Below are 16,757 nucleotides of genomic sequence, written 5' to 3'. Positions count from 1 at the left end.
AGCAGGCACAGAGCTTGGCGCCTGGTTGGAGAGAAGTAAGACTCAGGTGAATGGAACTCAAGGCCAACCCTTCACATCTCAGAATGATCATCACCTCTCAAGAGTTTACAGAAGCCTAATGGCAACTCTAATGGGAACAGAGATGCACTGGTGGTGTAGGTACCAAGAAACTTCTGGTTTCTCTGCCCACTGCTCTTCTGCCTTTGCCAACTTTGATGTGTCTGAGAAGTTTTTGAGAAAGCACTTAAAAAAAAAAAAAAGCCTTCATAATAGCAGAGGTATCCAAGGTACATTTGTTCTTACCGTAATCATTTGGCTATTTTTGGAACTGTCTTTACTTCGGCTAGCAAAACCTAGACTTGATATAGGCTGTGATGCAAGAAAAATAACTGTCATAAGAGTAGTAATGGCTTTGAAATATCTCATCTAAGCCAACTTTCTCATGCCTCTTAAGAACTGCCAATCCCTTCAAATATTGGCAGTTCCATTTATTCAGATCTTCCGATACATAAAATTTGCTGACTTTTCCCCCCTTAAGTTGATGCAGATACACGAAAACCATAAAGCTTTTTTCTTTTTTGGCTAGAGACGAAACTTCTCTGCCTGTGCAAATTATAGGGGCATTTTAAAATTACCATATGTTTTAGATCAGAAGGTAAAAACAGTACAGCAGCAGCCTATGAAAACTTTCCAGGCCACGAAAGCTTACAATTAACTCATTAAAATACAGTTCAAGCCTTCAAGTTCCCTTACTCATAGGTAGTGATCCCATTTAACATTTAAATATCCTGTGTCAGTAACTATACCATTGTTATGTTCATTTATGTGTACAATGTAAACACACATCGGTACCACATTTAAATATTTAGCTCCAAATGTTATTTTAAACTTAATTTTTCCACAGAGCTATTTGATTTTTTAAAAACAAGAAGATGAAACTTCCCCCAAATTCTTAATCACACTTCAGTGTACATTAACCAATGTGTAATGTGTGGCTGCTTTGCACACCCACATGCCCACCACCTCCCCCTTTCTGATACCGCACACCACACAAGTATAATAAACCATGTTAATATTTCATACCACCGTGAAATATGCTGGAGTATCAATTCAACATCTGCTGTCTTTAGGGTCCAGGAGTCCCGCAGAGACACTTTCAATTTGTAATTGAGTTCTATGCTGAATTAATCAGCAGTTTATCTTTTTTACTAAAATAACGTCTTCACCACTAACCCAGATTTACATTAACAATTTATGCCAAATTACCTGCCAAGGCAAAACTTATAAGATTCTAAGCTACCATCTAGTAACACTCAGGCCTATATTTCATTTCTTATATTTCTCTAACCTGTACACAAGAAAAGTAGAAATCCATTGTTCAAGAGCTTGCAAGCCTCCGCCACAGATGACCTCTCGGATTTGTGACACAGAGCTTCACTTCTGACAGTGAAACACAACCAGGAGAAGTGGAAGGTGTGCGTTCGCATCTTCTCCTTTATGATTCAAAATTTTTACAAAGTAAGATTTCTAGAATGGAATGAAATCAATAAGAAATAAAAGAGCTTCTTTTATGTCTTTTCCCAAGGAGCTGTGACATTCCAAATCCTGGCTTGGCTTAAGTAAGAGAAAGAGACGACCCACATAAAGGGAGCATTTTTAGTACTGTAAATTATATCCCTGAGATCCAAGTCAGCAAAGGCAATTCAACTTGATAAAGAGATGGGTAAAGAAGTCCATTTTCTCTTTGATACCATGAGGCCGAATATATAAGCAATAACATCTTCCTTTTAATTCCACCTGCGTAGTTGAAAGTCACCAAACATTAATTTCTATTCAACATTCCCTTGGCTCTTGTCTCTCTCCGATTCAAGAGACTCTGGTCACAGAGAAGTTACATTCTGTCTTTGCCACAGGTGTAGCAAGCAACACACTTTGTGAAATATTTCTCCTATATAGTATATTTTCCCCACCTTGCACAGTTACAGGAAGTATGTAAAGTGAAAACATCTCAAATGGAACACCTGCTCCAAAGAAATGCATCATAAATAACTACCTATCTACTACCAAGTAAACTAATCCCTTGTTTTCAATATACTTTGCCAATAGCTGTTTAAAGAGTTTCCACCATCATACAGAACGGCCTCTTTCAATATAACTTCTGGACTATAGCACCAAGTGTATGCATTCAGCTGGTATCCAATTAGCACTGGATTGATTACATATTATTGATTATTTAAGAAAACGAAATTCAGTGTATATACAGCAGAGTAGAAGACATGGAAAAATTTTTACACAGAAATATTTTTGGTGGAAAAATCAACAATGAATTCTGAAAGTCAGTAACTATGGAAGTACACCATCTGCAGTGTTTTCATTACTCTCCAAAGAATTAGAAATGAAGACCTTCAAATTTTACACAGGGTCACTTCCCTAAGACTTGTTGACTCCTGAATTCCCGAGGCCTGGCCCCAAGTGGCCATTTCTCTCTCTCTCTAATTTTCTGTGTTTTACTGCATCCTATTCTCATTTCAAGAACTTTATGAATCTATATATTATTTTAAGAAAGAGATTAAACTGAAAGGACTGAAAGAATTTCAGAATTTACTGATGCTTTATTGAGCAGGACTCATAGCCCAGGAGAGAAGGCAATGGCACCCTACTCCAGCACTCTTGCCTGGAAAATCCCATGGATGGAGGAGCCTGGTAGGCTGCAGTCCATGGGGTCGCAAGAGTCGGACACGACTGAGCGACTTCACTTTCACTTTTCCCTTTCATGCACTGGAGAAGGAAACGGAAACCCACTCCAGTGTTCTTGCCTGGAGAATCCCAGGGACAGGGGATTCTGGTGGGCTGCCGTCTATGGGGTCGCAGAGTTGGACACGACTGAAGCGACTTAGCAGCAGCAGCAGCAGCACAGCCCAGGGGCCGTTTCTAAATCAAGGAAGAAGGAATCCTAGAGAATCAAAGGCAGAGGAGCCATGTGTGCCAGTAACACTCCAAACTCTGCGCGCGCGCGCGTGTGTGTGTGTGCGTGAAAGTCGCTCCGTCGTGTCCGACTCTGCGACCCCGTGGGCCGTAGCCTGCCAGATCTGTCCATGGAATTCTCCAGGCAAGAGTACTGGAGTGGGTTGCCATTCCCTTCTCCCAAACTCTGCATGGTGAGGAGCAAAGCCCTGCTCTTGAATCATCATGTGAAAGACCAAAGAAAACTTCCACGTGCCTTGCAGAACACCACACAATGAAAATGTGAGCAAGACGATTCAAAGGAGCCCTCTCTTGCCTCTCCAAAGCTGGCCCACCAGGGGGCTCAAATTCAGGAAAACAAACTCACTTTTTAGAAAGGGATCAACTCAAAATACCTGATTCTGGTGAGAAGCTTAAACCATCAACAAACAGTGCCTCATTATTTATCCCAAAGGTTTCAACAGTAATTCTCCAAATCAATCACTGAACCGTAAGGCCAACTTTAAATCTATTCATTTCTAAAATTAAGTGTTTAACTCTACTACAAATAATTCTATACAGGGCCCCAGGGATTGTATCTTCAGATTCTAACATCTCTTAAAACTTTTTTTCTTTCACATTAAATACAATGAGAGAAAACTACTGGGGAAAATTAATATATTTTTGATCTAATAACAAAGACACGATTTACTATGTCTAACGCTTCAGGTTTTAAGGAAAACCAATAAGCAGGAATTATGACCAAAAGCAAACGACAGAAACAGTCTCAGGGAAAGAAAGCCTCTAAAAGGGAACTTTCAATAGTTAAACAAATATATAACCATCCCAATTATTACCCAAATCCAGTGCATAAAGAAGCGTGTCAAGTGTTTCAATAGTTACATTTCAACATTTCCATAGCTGCATTAGTTATTAACCAATAAGGAATCCATCAAAACAATGAGACACCAACTCACACCCACCAGGATGGCTATAATCAAAAAGCCAAATAATAAATGTTGGCAAGGATGTCCAGAAACTAAAATCTTTACACACTGCTAACCCAGCCACACTGCAAAACAGTCTGGCTCAAAAGGTTAAACACAGAAGAGTTACCACATGACTCAGCTATTCTACTGTTAGGTATAGATCAAGAGAAATGACAATATATGCCCACACAAGAACTTGTACACAAATGTTCATACCAGCACTATTCTTAATGACCAGAAAGTGAAAACAATCCAAATATCCATTAACTAATGAATGGGTAAATAAAATGTGATATAGCCATATAACGGAATACTATTCAACCACAAAAAAGAATGAAGTATCAATCCATGCTACCAAGATAAAATACTACAAAAGTACTTTAAGTTAAAGAAGCCAGTCATAAGACATACTGAATGATTCCTATTATAGGAAATGTCCAGAATATGCACGTCTGTGGAGACAGAAAGTAGGTTAGCTGTTACCTAGGGCTGGGAAGGCTGAGGGGAAATGGGGAGTGGCTGCTAATGAATATGGCATTTCTTTTGAGGCTGATGAAATTGTTCTAAAATTGATTATGGTGATAGCTGTACAACTCTGTGAACATAAACACCACTAAATTGTACACTTATGGTAGGTGAATTGCATGCATGAAAATATTATCTCAATGAAGCTGTTATTAAAATAATAAGGCATCCAACATTTTTAGACTAGAGAACCTAAAAACAAAAAGTCAAAACACTAGTGACATGTCACCCATCAATCAAAGAACTCACATTCTGATGGTAATTTTTTTACAGACAGAGATCACAAGAGACAAAAATGTCAGCATAGATTCTTAGGTACATCTTGTAAGAAAGAATTCTGGCTTTAAGTATTTTTTTTCCCCCAGATACAGAAGACACCTAAACAGATACAGCAGTACCCAGACAAACAAAACCTTAAAATCTAAAAACCTGGAAAAGTGAGTCAAGTACAGCTTATCAAGCTGACACCTATTAAACTGCTAAAAGCAAAACAGTCTTAAACATCAGCAATATCAATACAGACCCCCCCCAAAAAAATCATTGTTTATGATAGCTATCAAGGGTCAGTGTATTTTTTCTTTTTTAATTCTGCATTTACTTAAAACTCTGTTTGATGCTAGCAGGGTTCAAGTCACACAGGAAGGTGCTTCGGCTAAACACTGATGGTCTTCCTTGATCTCCATTGTCTGCTGTGTGGGTTCAGCCAGCAAACCTCCCAGCGAGTGGTCACCTTCCTATGGAGTCATTAAATCTCTGACTGTCAGCTGGTGGGATTAGCCAGCAGCTTCCACACCTGAGCCCCCATGGCAGGGACAGAGGCATTTGGATCAAGATCACTAATGAATACAGAATTCATATGCCGCTTGTCAGGGCTCCTGAGCTCAGAGTCGCACAGATGCAACCTAAATAAGACGGAGGACAGAACAATTGTTGACGAAGATTAAAAAGTTTTGGCAGTTGGGGTAAAAAGAACACCTCATTATTCAAATATGAGAGTCTTGCTTATTTTTTATATTTTTGGTTCAAGCTATTCATGATTTGCCTCAAATGGACAAATGCCATTCACCAATATTTAAAGGCTTTTTGGTCTCATTACTAAATCTGAAGAAGACTATGCCATCTGAACATTAGCTATATAGAGAAAAACAGCTCCTCTGTAAATACTTGAAAACTTTGGGGAAAAAAATAATCTCAGGATATTTCCAGGAGAGAACAACTAAAAGGTGAAAATAAATTCTGATAAACTCAAAGAGAAAAAAAATCTTCCACAGCCAAATGACTTACTTATATTTCCCAGTATCTCTGTATTTCTAACTTTGTCTCTTTCTATCCCTGGGGTCCTTCCACTCGCTGAGCTCACGAAAGAGGTTAATACACCTCCTATGACACTCATCTGGCTTCCTGCCGTCTTCACAAGACCTCATCAGAGAAAAGGAATAGTCCAAGCGGCCCACACCTCAGCTCACCTGGAATAAGATGTCTCCCCCACTCTGTTGTCAAAGAATTACAGGCCTACAAAGAGGCAGAAGAGCATGGGGACCGATCTCACTGGAGGGCCAGACTGACCAGGGTTCAAACCATGATTCTGTCACCGCCCAGCTATGGGACTTCCGGTGAGATAGTTCACCTCCCTACACCCTATTTTTCTTCTCAACAAAACAGGGATAGCAAAGTACACACCCCACCCAATTGCTGAAAAGTAAATGAGACAATGCAGAGAAAGCTGTTAGAAAGAGCATGGCACAGCATAAGCACTCAAAAAGCATCAGCTACTATGACTGCTGTGTTTTCAATACCTTCTCCCCATAGCAAAAAGGTGAACACTTCCACAGCCTGTGTTATGTGTTAAAGAGGCTTCTTCTACTGCCATATGACCACTAGCTAGGCCTGGCTCCGATTTTAAGCTTTCAGATGAAAAAGAAGAATCACATCTATCTACACCATGTTATAAATCATCAAGCCTGACATGAGTACAAATAATCATGTTAGTCATTGCTATGTGATGTTTGTATCCTACTACTGAATTACTCTAAAAAAAAGAAAGAAAGAAAAAATAGAAGCAGCTGCCATATTTTAGAGCCAATTTTGTGTGAGCCATCATCTCAAGTGTTTTACACACCACATCTAACCCCGACAGCAACCCACAGACAGGTCTCTGGGTCCCTAACGTCTGGATAGAGAGCGTCGGCCGTGGCTTGCCCAGAGTCACACGGTGAGTACAGCGGAAACACACTCACGGCCCCCTCCTCCAGCCCCCAAGCTTCCGTGAGCCCTTCCACGCGACCACACCGAACTCATGCTCTGTGTTTCCCTTCGGGACCAGTCTATGTGTCAAACTGAACAGATTTTTTTTTTTAAATCAAAATAATGCAGCTTTCTTACACTACTGTCCATCTGCAAGATACAAACAAATCCGAAACTTCGGTGTCTTTCTACTATTAGACTTAAACACACAAAAAAAGCATTTACTTCTACAGTTTGCTATCAGAATACTATGTTGGTATCAACTCTTTCATTAAAGTGGATCTATAGCTGCCTGCAATGGCAGATTAATTTTGTTTCCTCCATAGCTAGGTGTTTGGCATCACGTTTGTGAGGTAACCACAAGCCTTTAGGGCGATAGCAGCTCACATCTTTAGCAATCTACAAGGGCTTCTCCAGAGGCCAGCGCTTGCCGAGTGATGAAATATGACTCCATAAATCAGACGGCTGAAGTGGCACTTGTATACGTCACCATCTATCTTCGCAGCCTCCCTCTGAAGGGTACAGGGTAAGAGCTTATCCCTCGGTATTGCGACCAGAGAAAGCACCATCACAGTTGGCACTGACTAAGCATGTGCTACTTAAAACTGAAGACACACTAAGACTGGAGGAAAAAAAAAGATCCTGCTGGTGTTAGCACGCCTCAGGCAGTGGTAGAAGCTTCAGCAACTCATCTTCAAAAGGCAGAGAGCCAGAGCTCTAGAAACCTGCAAAAATTGGCTAAGCCTGCAGTCTTCATTTCTTTAAGTTGAGCATCTTCAAAGTCTAGAATTCTAACTGTAGGGCACAGCAGCTGCCACTGCAGATCTGATCCTCTCAGCTTTTGGCAGCTCTCAACTTGAGATTCTAGCAAAAGAATTTTTCAAGTTGCTATTATTGCCTGTCACGGATTTATAAATATTGTGCACTATCTGCTGTGGCACAGCTCTCATGGGACGCCGGAGCATGCCAAATGCATAACAGAATGAAAAACAGTTTCTATTCTTCAAATAAATGCTAATTTTTTTTAACTGTGCTCACATGATGTGTTTGGTGACCAACTTCAATAGTACAGAATATGTATCAGAGAGGGGGAAAAAAGCTGATTGTCTTTTCCAGCAGCATTCAGCTGCTACTTTCATTAAGCTTGTTTAATTAGATTCCAGATGCTAATTTGCAAGTCGATACCAGAGGGTGCAGGACAGTTTGCCTTTGAATCGTCTCCCTGTGATGTGAGGGTCCTGCCGCACCACCACTACCCTTCAGCGGCCCAAGCTCGCTTTCTGACAATTAGCGCAAAGAGGGGACAGTATTGATCTTGACAGACTAAATATTCATCTTCTACCCATTTTAATGAATTATAATCTTCAAGAGTTTAAATTTCTCACTGGGCAAAATGAAAACATCCCTTCTTACAAAGAAACAGGATGGAAGGAAAATGAACCTAAGTTATCAGATTCATTTCCTTAATTCTTTCCCCACCCTAAAATAAAATTTTTTATTTTAGCAATTTTCAAGACACAGATTCACAAGAAGCCAACCTCATATTTCCAGGTACAGTGATCAAATTCCTTATACTTAACTGGAAAGTGGACTCAGAAGGCCAGTGTTTATCACTAATTTCCTGTCTAGTCAGCCTGTGGATAATAACCAGGATAAGGGGCTCAGTTCTTATGCCAGCCTTAACAATAGGGGGGAAAAATCCTATGGCAATGGCTCCACGGAATGCATCATTACTTAAATTACTTACACTCTAATACAACTGACCCACTAATACATAAGTAATACACAGGTACAATATCTGAATAAGCCCATTTGCTGATAAAAACAAAGCATGAGGTTTGTCAGCAGTAATATATAATTTTGTAATGCCTTCATTTTTATCAGTCTGGTAACACTAAAGGTGAAGTGTCAAACTGTTTCAAAGGAAGGTAAATCTGGGACCTCCTAAGTAAAGCTGCTTCTGATGCCTTTTTACCCACTCATTCGACAAATACTGGCAGACTACCTACTACCCATCAGTTACGGTTCTATGCGTGAGGAAACAGAAAACGGTAAGCACAGCTCCTGCCCTCAGAGAACTTGCAGGCTAACAGCAAGCAGAAAAACAAGACGACGAGCATCTCAAGACCAGGAAAGGCAGTGTCAGGGCCACAACTGGACAAGAACCTCAAAAGGTTTTTCATGGGCCTTAAATGCACACAATTATCAGAAGTTTCTCTAAAACCTTGAGTCAGGGCTCCTGCCCGAGAAAAGTCATTAGTTCAGATTACTTCTAACAGCAGAGGCCCATCCTAGGCGTTTATGAATCTCAGCTGGGCTTCACTGTTCTGGCCTGTAATTTCCCAATGATCATTTGCCCTTTGCCCCATCTTCATCTCGCCTGTGTACTTAACGGGGTGTCTGCTTTGTTGACTCTACCCTCAATACTATGCATTACTTGAAAAATATACTAGTTATCTTCCTCCGTTATCTCAAAAAAAAAAAAAAACAACCCACAAAGGTTCAGCACTTTCCAGATGGGAAGAAGAAAAAGTCCCCTCCATTTTCCAGGTGGTTTCTGATGACTCAGACTTGGCCTTAGCTCCAGGTTATCCTGTCTCGACTCTACAAATGTGTACTGAACATAAGGAGCTGAAGAAGAGAGATGATTTAATGACCCTGCCCTCAAGGGTTTCCCTTTCTCGGTCAGTACGGGAGATGCCCCTGAAAACAACCATAAAACAATGGGATGGGTATGTACCATGCAGCCCAGGAACACAAACAAACGAGGAAACAGGTGAGAGCACGGCTGGCAGACACCAGCAGAGAGGAGTCGTCCGCAAGCAAGTCCACACTGTATTTAAAGACGAGCAGGCAGGTGAGAAGGGCTGAAGTGGAGCAGGAATGCAGACTTGTGTTTCCTAAAGTTTAATATTCATACCCCTGGGCTTACTCATGATGGTGATACATGAATACATTTTTTATTTATATTAATAGTATGCACTCATTTTCATGTGTCTTGGGGGGAAAAATAACCAGCACATCAAACCCAGGATTTCATGGATATAAATTGTATTTTAAAAATAAATTTAAATTAAAAAGGTGAACTAGAGTGGCTGGAGGGAAGCGAGAAAAGGGAACTGACAGGAAAGGAGCACCTCTGCAGCAAAGGAAATGCACTGTCTTGATCTGACTGATGGTTACTTGGATAATTACAAATGCCAACATCTATCATACTGCATACTTCATCTCTGTGCGTTTTCTTATGTGTAAATGATAACTCAATTTATAGAATAGTGAGCTGATGAAAAAGAAAATTTTCAAGAGAACTTAACAGTACAGGTGGCACCCAGACATGGCAGAACTCTTAAATGCAATGTGCAAATGACAAGTTGAAGACCAGCCCTGTCCAATGGAAATATGTCAATCATATATGTAGTTTAAAATTTTCTAGTAGCTACATTTAAAAAAGTAAAAATAGGTGAAAAAAATTGATATTTTTACTTAGCCCAATATACTTAAAATAGTATTGTTTCAACATGTAACCATATTACTAACAAGATATATTTTAAAATTTTTTGTTCCAAGTCTCTGAAATCGGGGCTGTGTTTTCTACTTGCAGCACCTCTTTGTCCAGACGAACTACCCTCAAGTGTTCAACAGCCACGTGTGGTTGGTGGCTACCGTACCAGACCGTGCAGCTGAAGACAATGAGAAAATGTTAAAAGTTTTTAAGGAAAGAGGAACTTCCAGTCCATAAGTATTACAGTCTAGACCCAGCACTGTCCAAGGCACAGGTCTGTAGCTTAAATTAAAAAAAAAAAAAAAAGACTATGGGCTCTTTCTAATTTGTTTTAACAATAAAGCCAAGAGTTTGTTTCATGAGTTTGGCCTAAAAATCACTGTTTGGCAAACAACTAGTAATTATGATAGCCTAAAAGTGACCCCTCCCAACACAATTCTCTGTGAAGTTAGCAGCAGTTACTGTCCTGGCAATCCATGCAAGACTTGAGAGGCAGAAACACTCTCCTGGGTTTCTGTTTGAGACATATCCAGAATCCTTTCCCCTACTGAAGGGAAATAAGCAGACTTAGTCATCCAACCCTGCAGTCTCAAAACAGGCAAGAAAGAAAAGTTATGGAGGGCTTCTTGCCACAGAAAGAAACCCTCCCTGGAAAGAAGGAAAATAAAAAGTTTGGAAATTTGAAACCAAACGTTTCCACGAGTTCTATGCAAATACAGAGCCAGGAATGACACCCTGGCCGACTCTCTTTCACAACAAAGTCACTATAACAGGGTCCTCTCAACCTTTGTAAGCAGTCTCAGCTTCCACTGAAACCACATCACTTAATCTTCACCAAAAGAAAGCAGAATGACCAGAGTTAGTTGCTTGGTCTTCACAATAATTTCAGTTTCTATTAACATCCTTTTAGATTTATTAAGTACATTATTGTCTCTGCCTTCTATTTACTTTTAAACTCACTTCACTGGAGAAGCAAGTATTACTACCTTCTTAATAAAAGCGGTTTTTGTTGACTGTTGGTCTGTGTCAAGTTCCAACAACTTCAGGGAATAAAAACCACTCACTTGAAACAGTAAATTTAATTAACAATATGAAATGGGAACTTGGTCAACCTGTTTCAAAGTCTCATAGCTAATACAGAAGTGGTCTGAACTACAGATAAAATTGATCTCAGAAACACTCTTCAGATTGATAATATCAGAAATTTTATTGAAGGGATGATTCACATTTCCCTTCACAGAAATATTATATTCATGGCCTTTGAATTACTTCAAATCCAAACTCTAAATAAATGATATAAAATTACTTTAGCAGAGTGTTAAAGTCACTTTTAATATACTTCACGCTTTCAACTTTTTCTGCAGTTCTCATTTCTCTTTAACATATGGAAGTCCCAGTCAATTGGAAAAAGACACAGCTTTCAAGAACATTTGAAAAGATTAATGTGGTTTAAAGGAGGGCTTTACATTACTGAGGTGACTTTCTAAATGAAAATCATCCGAGTCTTTCTCCCTGAACCTGTGCTAATTCTAACGAATTTGTGGAGACAGGAATTCCTCTCCTTTAGTTTGAAGCCTAGGAGATCATTTTTTCTTTTCTTTTTAAGTGACCGAGTATACCTTATTTTTCCTCTGTACTTAAGAACCCCAAACAGAAAATAATGCTGATATGGGAATAAATGTTCACATTGAGAAATGAGAAAGGAATTCTAATCTCATTTAGAGTTGATACCTAGACCTGTTTACTATTCTTAATTGGAGCAAGACTATTGTTTCTAGAACAAAATGCCTAGCTGAATTCTACCTTTAATCACATGCTTTAATTCCTGCAGATATCCAAGGAAGGAAAGAAAACCAGCCATTAGTGACCACGTCACTTATGTGTGCTCTCCTCAATACACCAAGGGTGTGGTTAGCAGCTTCTGGCAGGAGACCCTGTCCTGGCTGGGCAGCATCCACGGCCCTACATCCTCTGCTCTCCTGGCATGTGGCCCAAACCTGAGATGAGGGCTCCAAGGATACTCGACACTGATGACAATGAGCTAGAGAAGGACAAAATTTTTTAAACATGCAATCTTCTCCAAAGATGATTAGGCAAAAAGCAGTGTCGAAAAGTAATTCCCAGAAACACCCTCTGGTGCCTACACAAAACACTACTGCCAAGGCAGGAACAGCAGAAACCTACACATTAAGGAACAGGGTAAACCACTCATAAAACAGCCTAATAATTGTTGAAAACAAGTTGATACTCTCCATGAAAAAATTTAACAGCTATCAAAAAACCAAGGGCAGATAATGAGGGTTGCCTTCAGAATGTAACGTGGCTGCGAGCTGGTTCAGCAGCGAGGATAAAGCACCGCAGAGGAGTAATGTGGGACCACAAAGTATCCAGGCACATGGAACACTCCCTCAAAACTGACAGTGAAAGACCGGTGGCTTGTTCCTGGAGATCTGGGGGTGCTGCTGAGTGGGGGGTACATCTACCATTAAAGCAGGCACAGGTGGAATGTCATTCAGAAGATATCACCCTCCCCATCACCCAAGAAAATAAAAGGATCTCTTTATATGTGAGACATGAGACATACTACGCTCTGAGAATAGACCCTACATACAGGGTACTGTCCCCATCCTCTGCCAGATGCAGAACATTCTAGGGGGTTTTTCAAACCGCCCCCATTTTCAGGCCAGGTGTGTGTGACAGGATGTACAGATATACATAGTTTCTCTATTCTTAGTGAGAAAACCTGTTATTTTGAGACACTGTGATAGTGCATAAGAAAACATCCTACACTGCCACACATTTACAATCAAGAAGATGCCCAGACAGCTCAAAGGCCAGTGGAAAAAACTCAACAGTGCAGCCTCCCCGAGCCCGAGGGAGGGCACGGCAGGGCCACTCCAAAGTGGCCCGAGTAACCAGTCTTCTAAGCAAACACAGTACCTGTGCCAAAGAGCATTCTAACTAACAGCAGCAGTGCTGTTCAAACTTTGGAGGAATCAGCGATCAATTTGTAAATGTCCAACATATAAGAAAGAGAACAGAACTGTAGGGACTTACATACCTCCATGTCTGGCCTAAATTTATCTTCAAACACGGCCATTGCTGCCAAGGAGCCAGAACCTATAGGAAAGAAAAGATGCATGTTTATTTAGCATATTTACCAACTCTCAGCTTCTCCATTTCAAGTTTACCGTAGGGCAGCGAAAATGGCAAAACACACCCAATGTCACGTTCAAGCACAGTATAAACATTAATATGACAGGGCCACAAAAGTCAGGCAAACACTGCTCTTCAAAAGCCTGGGGTCTCACTTACCACCATCTCAGGTAAACCTGCAACTGGCCCCACTTCTAACCTACTCACAGAAGTAACTGTAAATTATTCACAGAAAGTCCTGAAGTAAGAAAATGAGGTTATGGATAATTTGCATTTGTTCAAAAAAGTGAATGCCACATAATTTCATGTATCCTGTGCTGTGACTCTTTGTGCTCCACAACTGTGCTTTGGCAGGCTGCTGGGTATAGTGCTAAATACCAAGCCAGTTAGAAAGAAGAGACTGTTTTAATGAGCCGGCCCTAGTAGAGTTACCCTGACACACAGGGAAGAAACTACAGCACCAGCAATGGTAATAGGACTGCATGTTGCAGCCACCAGGTTATTCCAGCTACATCTGTAAAACACTTTATTATGTGGCATTTATTTAGAGCTATTATTTTTAGTTTGTACTTTGAAGAGTAATAGCTGAGTAGACAAAATGACAAAGAAACAAAAATTTATTATCACAATACCAAATGGCTGAAAGGTTATGTTGCATAGATATTAACAGATAGCAAATTTCTCCCTACAAAAGCAGGATGTAAAGGCATTACAAATAAGGATGGGCTCCCTTTGAAGGGATGCAAAAGGCAGCTCAGCACCACTGGAAAATTTAAACCTGCTTTGTTCAGAAACCAGAGAATCTTTAGAAAACCATCATCTTGTCTTTACAGGGTTCTGGCAATATTTCAGGATACACTACTTTTGGAGAGAGGATAGAGTTGCCCACAATTTTTTACTCCAATTAGAAGATTTTTTGGCATTTATTACTTTTTAACTTGTTTTGCATAACACTATCTATTTAGCTGGGTCACAGAGAAAACCATATTTTCTATTTAAAATGATTTGTGTACACCGCTTGACCACCTCAATGGTTTAGCAAAGGAAAAAGGCAGCGATTAAACAGTTTCAAATGAGATGTCCTGCTGATTTTATCAAGTCTGCTGAATGTATAATGAAAAAGGAGAAGCTGACAGCATCGCTGCATTGAGAAAATACAGACTAGCTTATCTGAACCATTTAAGGAGGTCCAATTATAGATCAAATTTAAAGGGTAGAAACAGCAGATTTACAGACACAAATCAATGAACATGGTAATCCCGATGAATATGACAGATGCTCCTGTTAGGGAATATTGCTGCGGTTGAGGATCATTACCTTCACAGCACCGGATACATCACATCTGAAGCAGTGGGAAGCGACGAGTGTAGACGGCATTACAGGCAATGACTATTCATTTAGGCTTTGGGAGCAAAAGGCAACCCCATTTCCCCTCTTACAATTTTTTTCTCCTCAAGAACGAAAAAAAAAAGGAACCTAAAAAGATATTAAAAGCCCTTTGGAAAGGAAACAGGAATTAAACAGATATAAAACTAGTGTGCCCAAATAAAACTAGATGTATCTACACAAATTTACCAAAATCAAGCCTTGTACTTTCATAGTATATGTGTCCTGGAAACCCTGGGAACAGAGTCAAAGTCCACCAGTGCTTTAAGATGTACACATTTACTCTGAGTTTCAAGCATCAAGGGGGGAAAGTAACCTAAGTTTCTGTTTTAAGGCATGAGTGAGAACCAATCTCGAACTCCACAGTAAAAAACAAGCTTGTTTTGTGTGGAAAACAAACGACAACTATCACGAAGAAACAAGAAAACTGCAAATAAGGAAACCACAGGAAAAAAAAATACTTCTTTTCCAGCCTTGTCCAAGAATATCTCCGCAAAGAGCCCAAGGACACATGCACCAGAGGCCAGAAACACATGTTGGAAAAAGACAGGGGAGGATGGCCGTTTGCTAAGAGCTGACACGCTTGTGGAAAACTGTATCAATTACTGTAAAAGGACAAACTCAACTTACCTTAAAGGCAGCTTTCCCTAAAGGCTACAAGCTCTGTATTTTCTCCTGGGCCACCCTCTATTTGACAGTGTCACAGTAAATTAATTTTACTCTTACTTTTCCTGAGCACATATATTTCCTTCTGCTTAGCATCATCTAAAATTTTAAGATATGAAAAATATTTCCCTCCCAATATAATAATTCTTCCTTTATCAAAAGCTTTTTTTTTTTTCATGAGAAACAGCACTGAAGACAAAATGTCTCTAAGTGGAAGTACATACTAAGTCTAAATTCATAGAAAAGAAAATGTCTATCAATGTAGTTGATGCTTCTCACATTATCAGAGACCGTGATTTTTAGAGCTGGAAGGTGTAGAAGGGTAAACATAGAAGGGACACGGGGATCCTTACTACATTGTACTTCTGCTTCCCCATTTATATCACACTCCCCAACACACACACACACACACAGGTGACACACACATGTGCACAGAGTTGAGAAGTTTTCAGGAAAACAAGAGCTTGATAAACCACCTGATGCTGTTTCCTCTGAGAGCAAAGATAAGCAGACTCCAAATATATCTGAAAAGAAAGGGAAATTCAACACTAAAAACAATTTCTAAATCACTTGCAAATTAGCTCCTACTCCTAGTATTTTAGAAAGGAGGACTTTGGCGCCCCCTTTTCAGAAATACACAGAAGTGCTAGGAAATGTAGTGCACTGACTTGGTCAACAGGTTTCTAGGAAACTCTGAATGTGTGTCTGCTATGCAGAAGAAAGAAGACAGAATTTCAAATGTGACTGCAATCACCCAAAATGGCAAGAGAACAACATGCAAATCCTCACATAATTTCAAGGCAATGCATCCAGGGGAAGGAACAAGAAGCAGGCCATTAAAAAGAAAAAAGATGGTAAACTCAATGAGACTTGTCTTTTTAAATATAATTTCATTCAAGTTTCCCAGATTTTATTTCAACGCCACTTAAAACTATATACAATAAACCATCATGACAAATTTCATGTTAATATGGCAGCCATCTGACTCACAAAATGTTTAAATATTTTATCCCATTTTTCCTATAAACTATTATAATGTCTGTAGACATTCCAATTACTTCAGCATCAACCTACTAACCTCTTACTCTCATACCCAAAATCAAGGCAAAATCCCTCTGAAGGAAAAATCCTCTCATTTTTTTACTCCAAACGCAAGGCCACCTTAGACAATTACTCAGAACGGCCTGGTTTCCCATCAACGAATAAATAAGCAGCAAAGCCAGGGGACAGTGAACCAAGTACAGGGGCCGCTGCTTTAGACAGCAGGCGTTGTCAGGTGAAGGAAACTGATGTCAGAGGGCCTATGCTTTCCACAAATGCAGGATGGGCTCTAGGAGCAAGGGACG

General features: G+C 40.0%; 1 protein-coding gene across 1 annotated transcript in view; it reads right to left on the bottom strand.

Moving 5' to 3' along the window:
- The window catches only part of PSMB7 (proteasome 20S subunit beta 7), a 55,277-nt gene that overhangs the window by 15,001 nt on the left and 23,519 nt on the right, over positions 1-16,757 (bottom strand). Inside the window, exon 6 of the mRNA XM_081588648.1 lies at positions 13,265-13,323. Within this exon, the coding sequence (XP_081444774.1) occupies positions 13,265-13,323 (59 nt within the window). The remainder of the gene's footprint in view (positions 1-13,264; positions 13,324-16,757) is intronic.

Source organism: Giraffa tippelskirchi, chromosome 4 (assembly GCF_054371585.1).
Source record: "Giraffa tippelskirchi isolate mGirTip1 chromosome 4, T2T-mGirTip1v1.2.pri, whole genome shotgun sequence".
NCBI classification, from domain to species: domain Eukaryota; kingdom Metazoa; phylum Chordata; class Mammalia; order Artiodactyla; family Giraffidae; genus Giraffa; species Giraffa tippelskirchi.
This window is presented reverse-complemented; position numbering and strand designations above follow the sequence as displayed.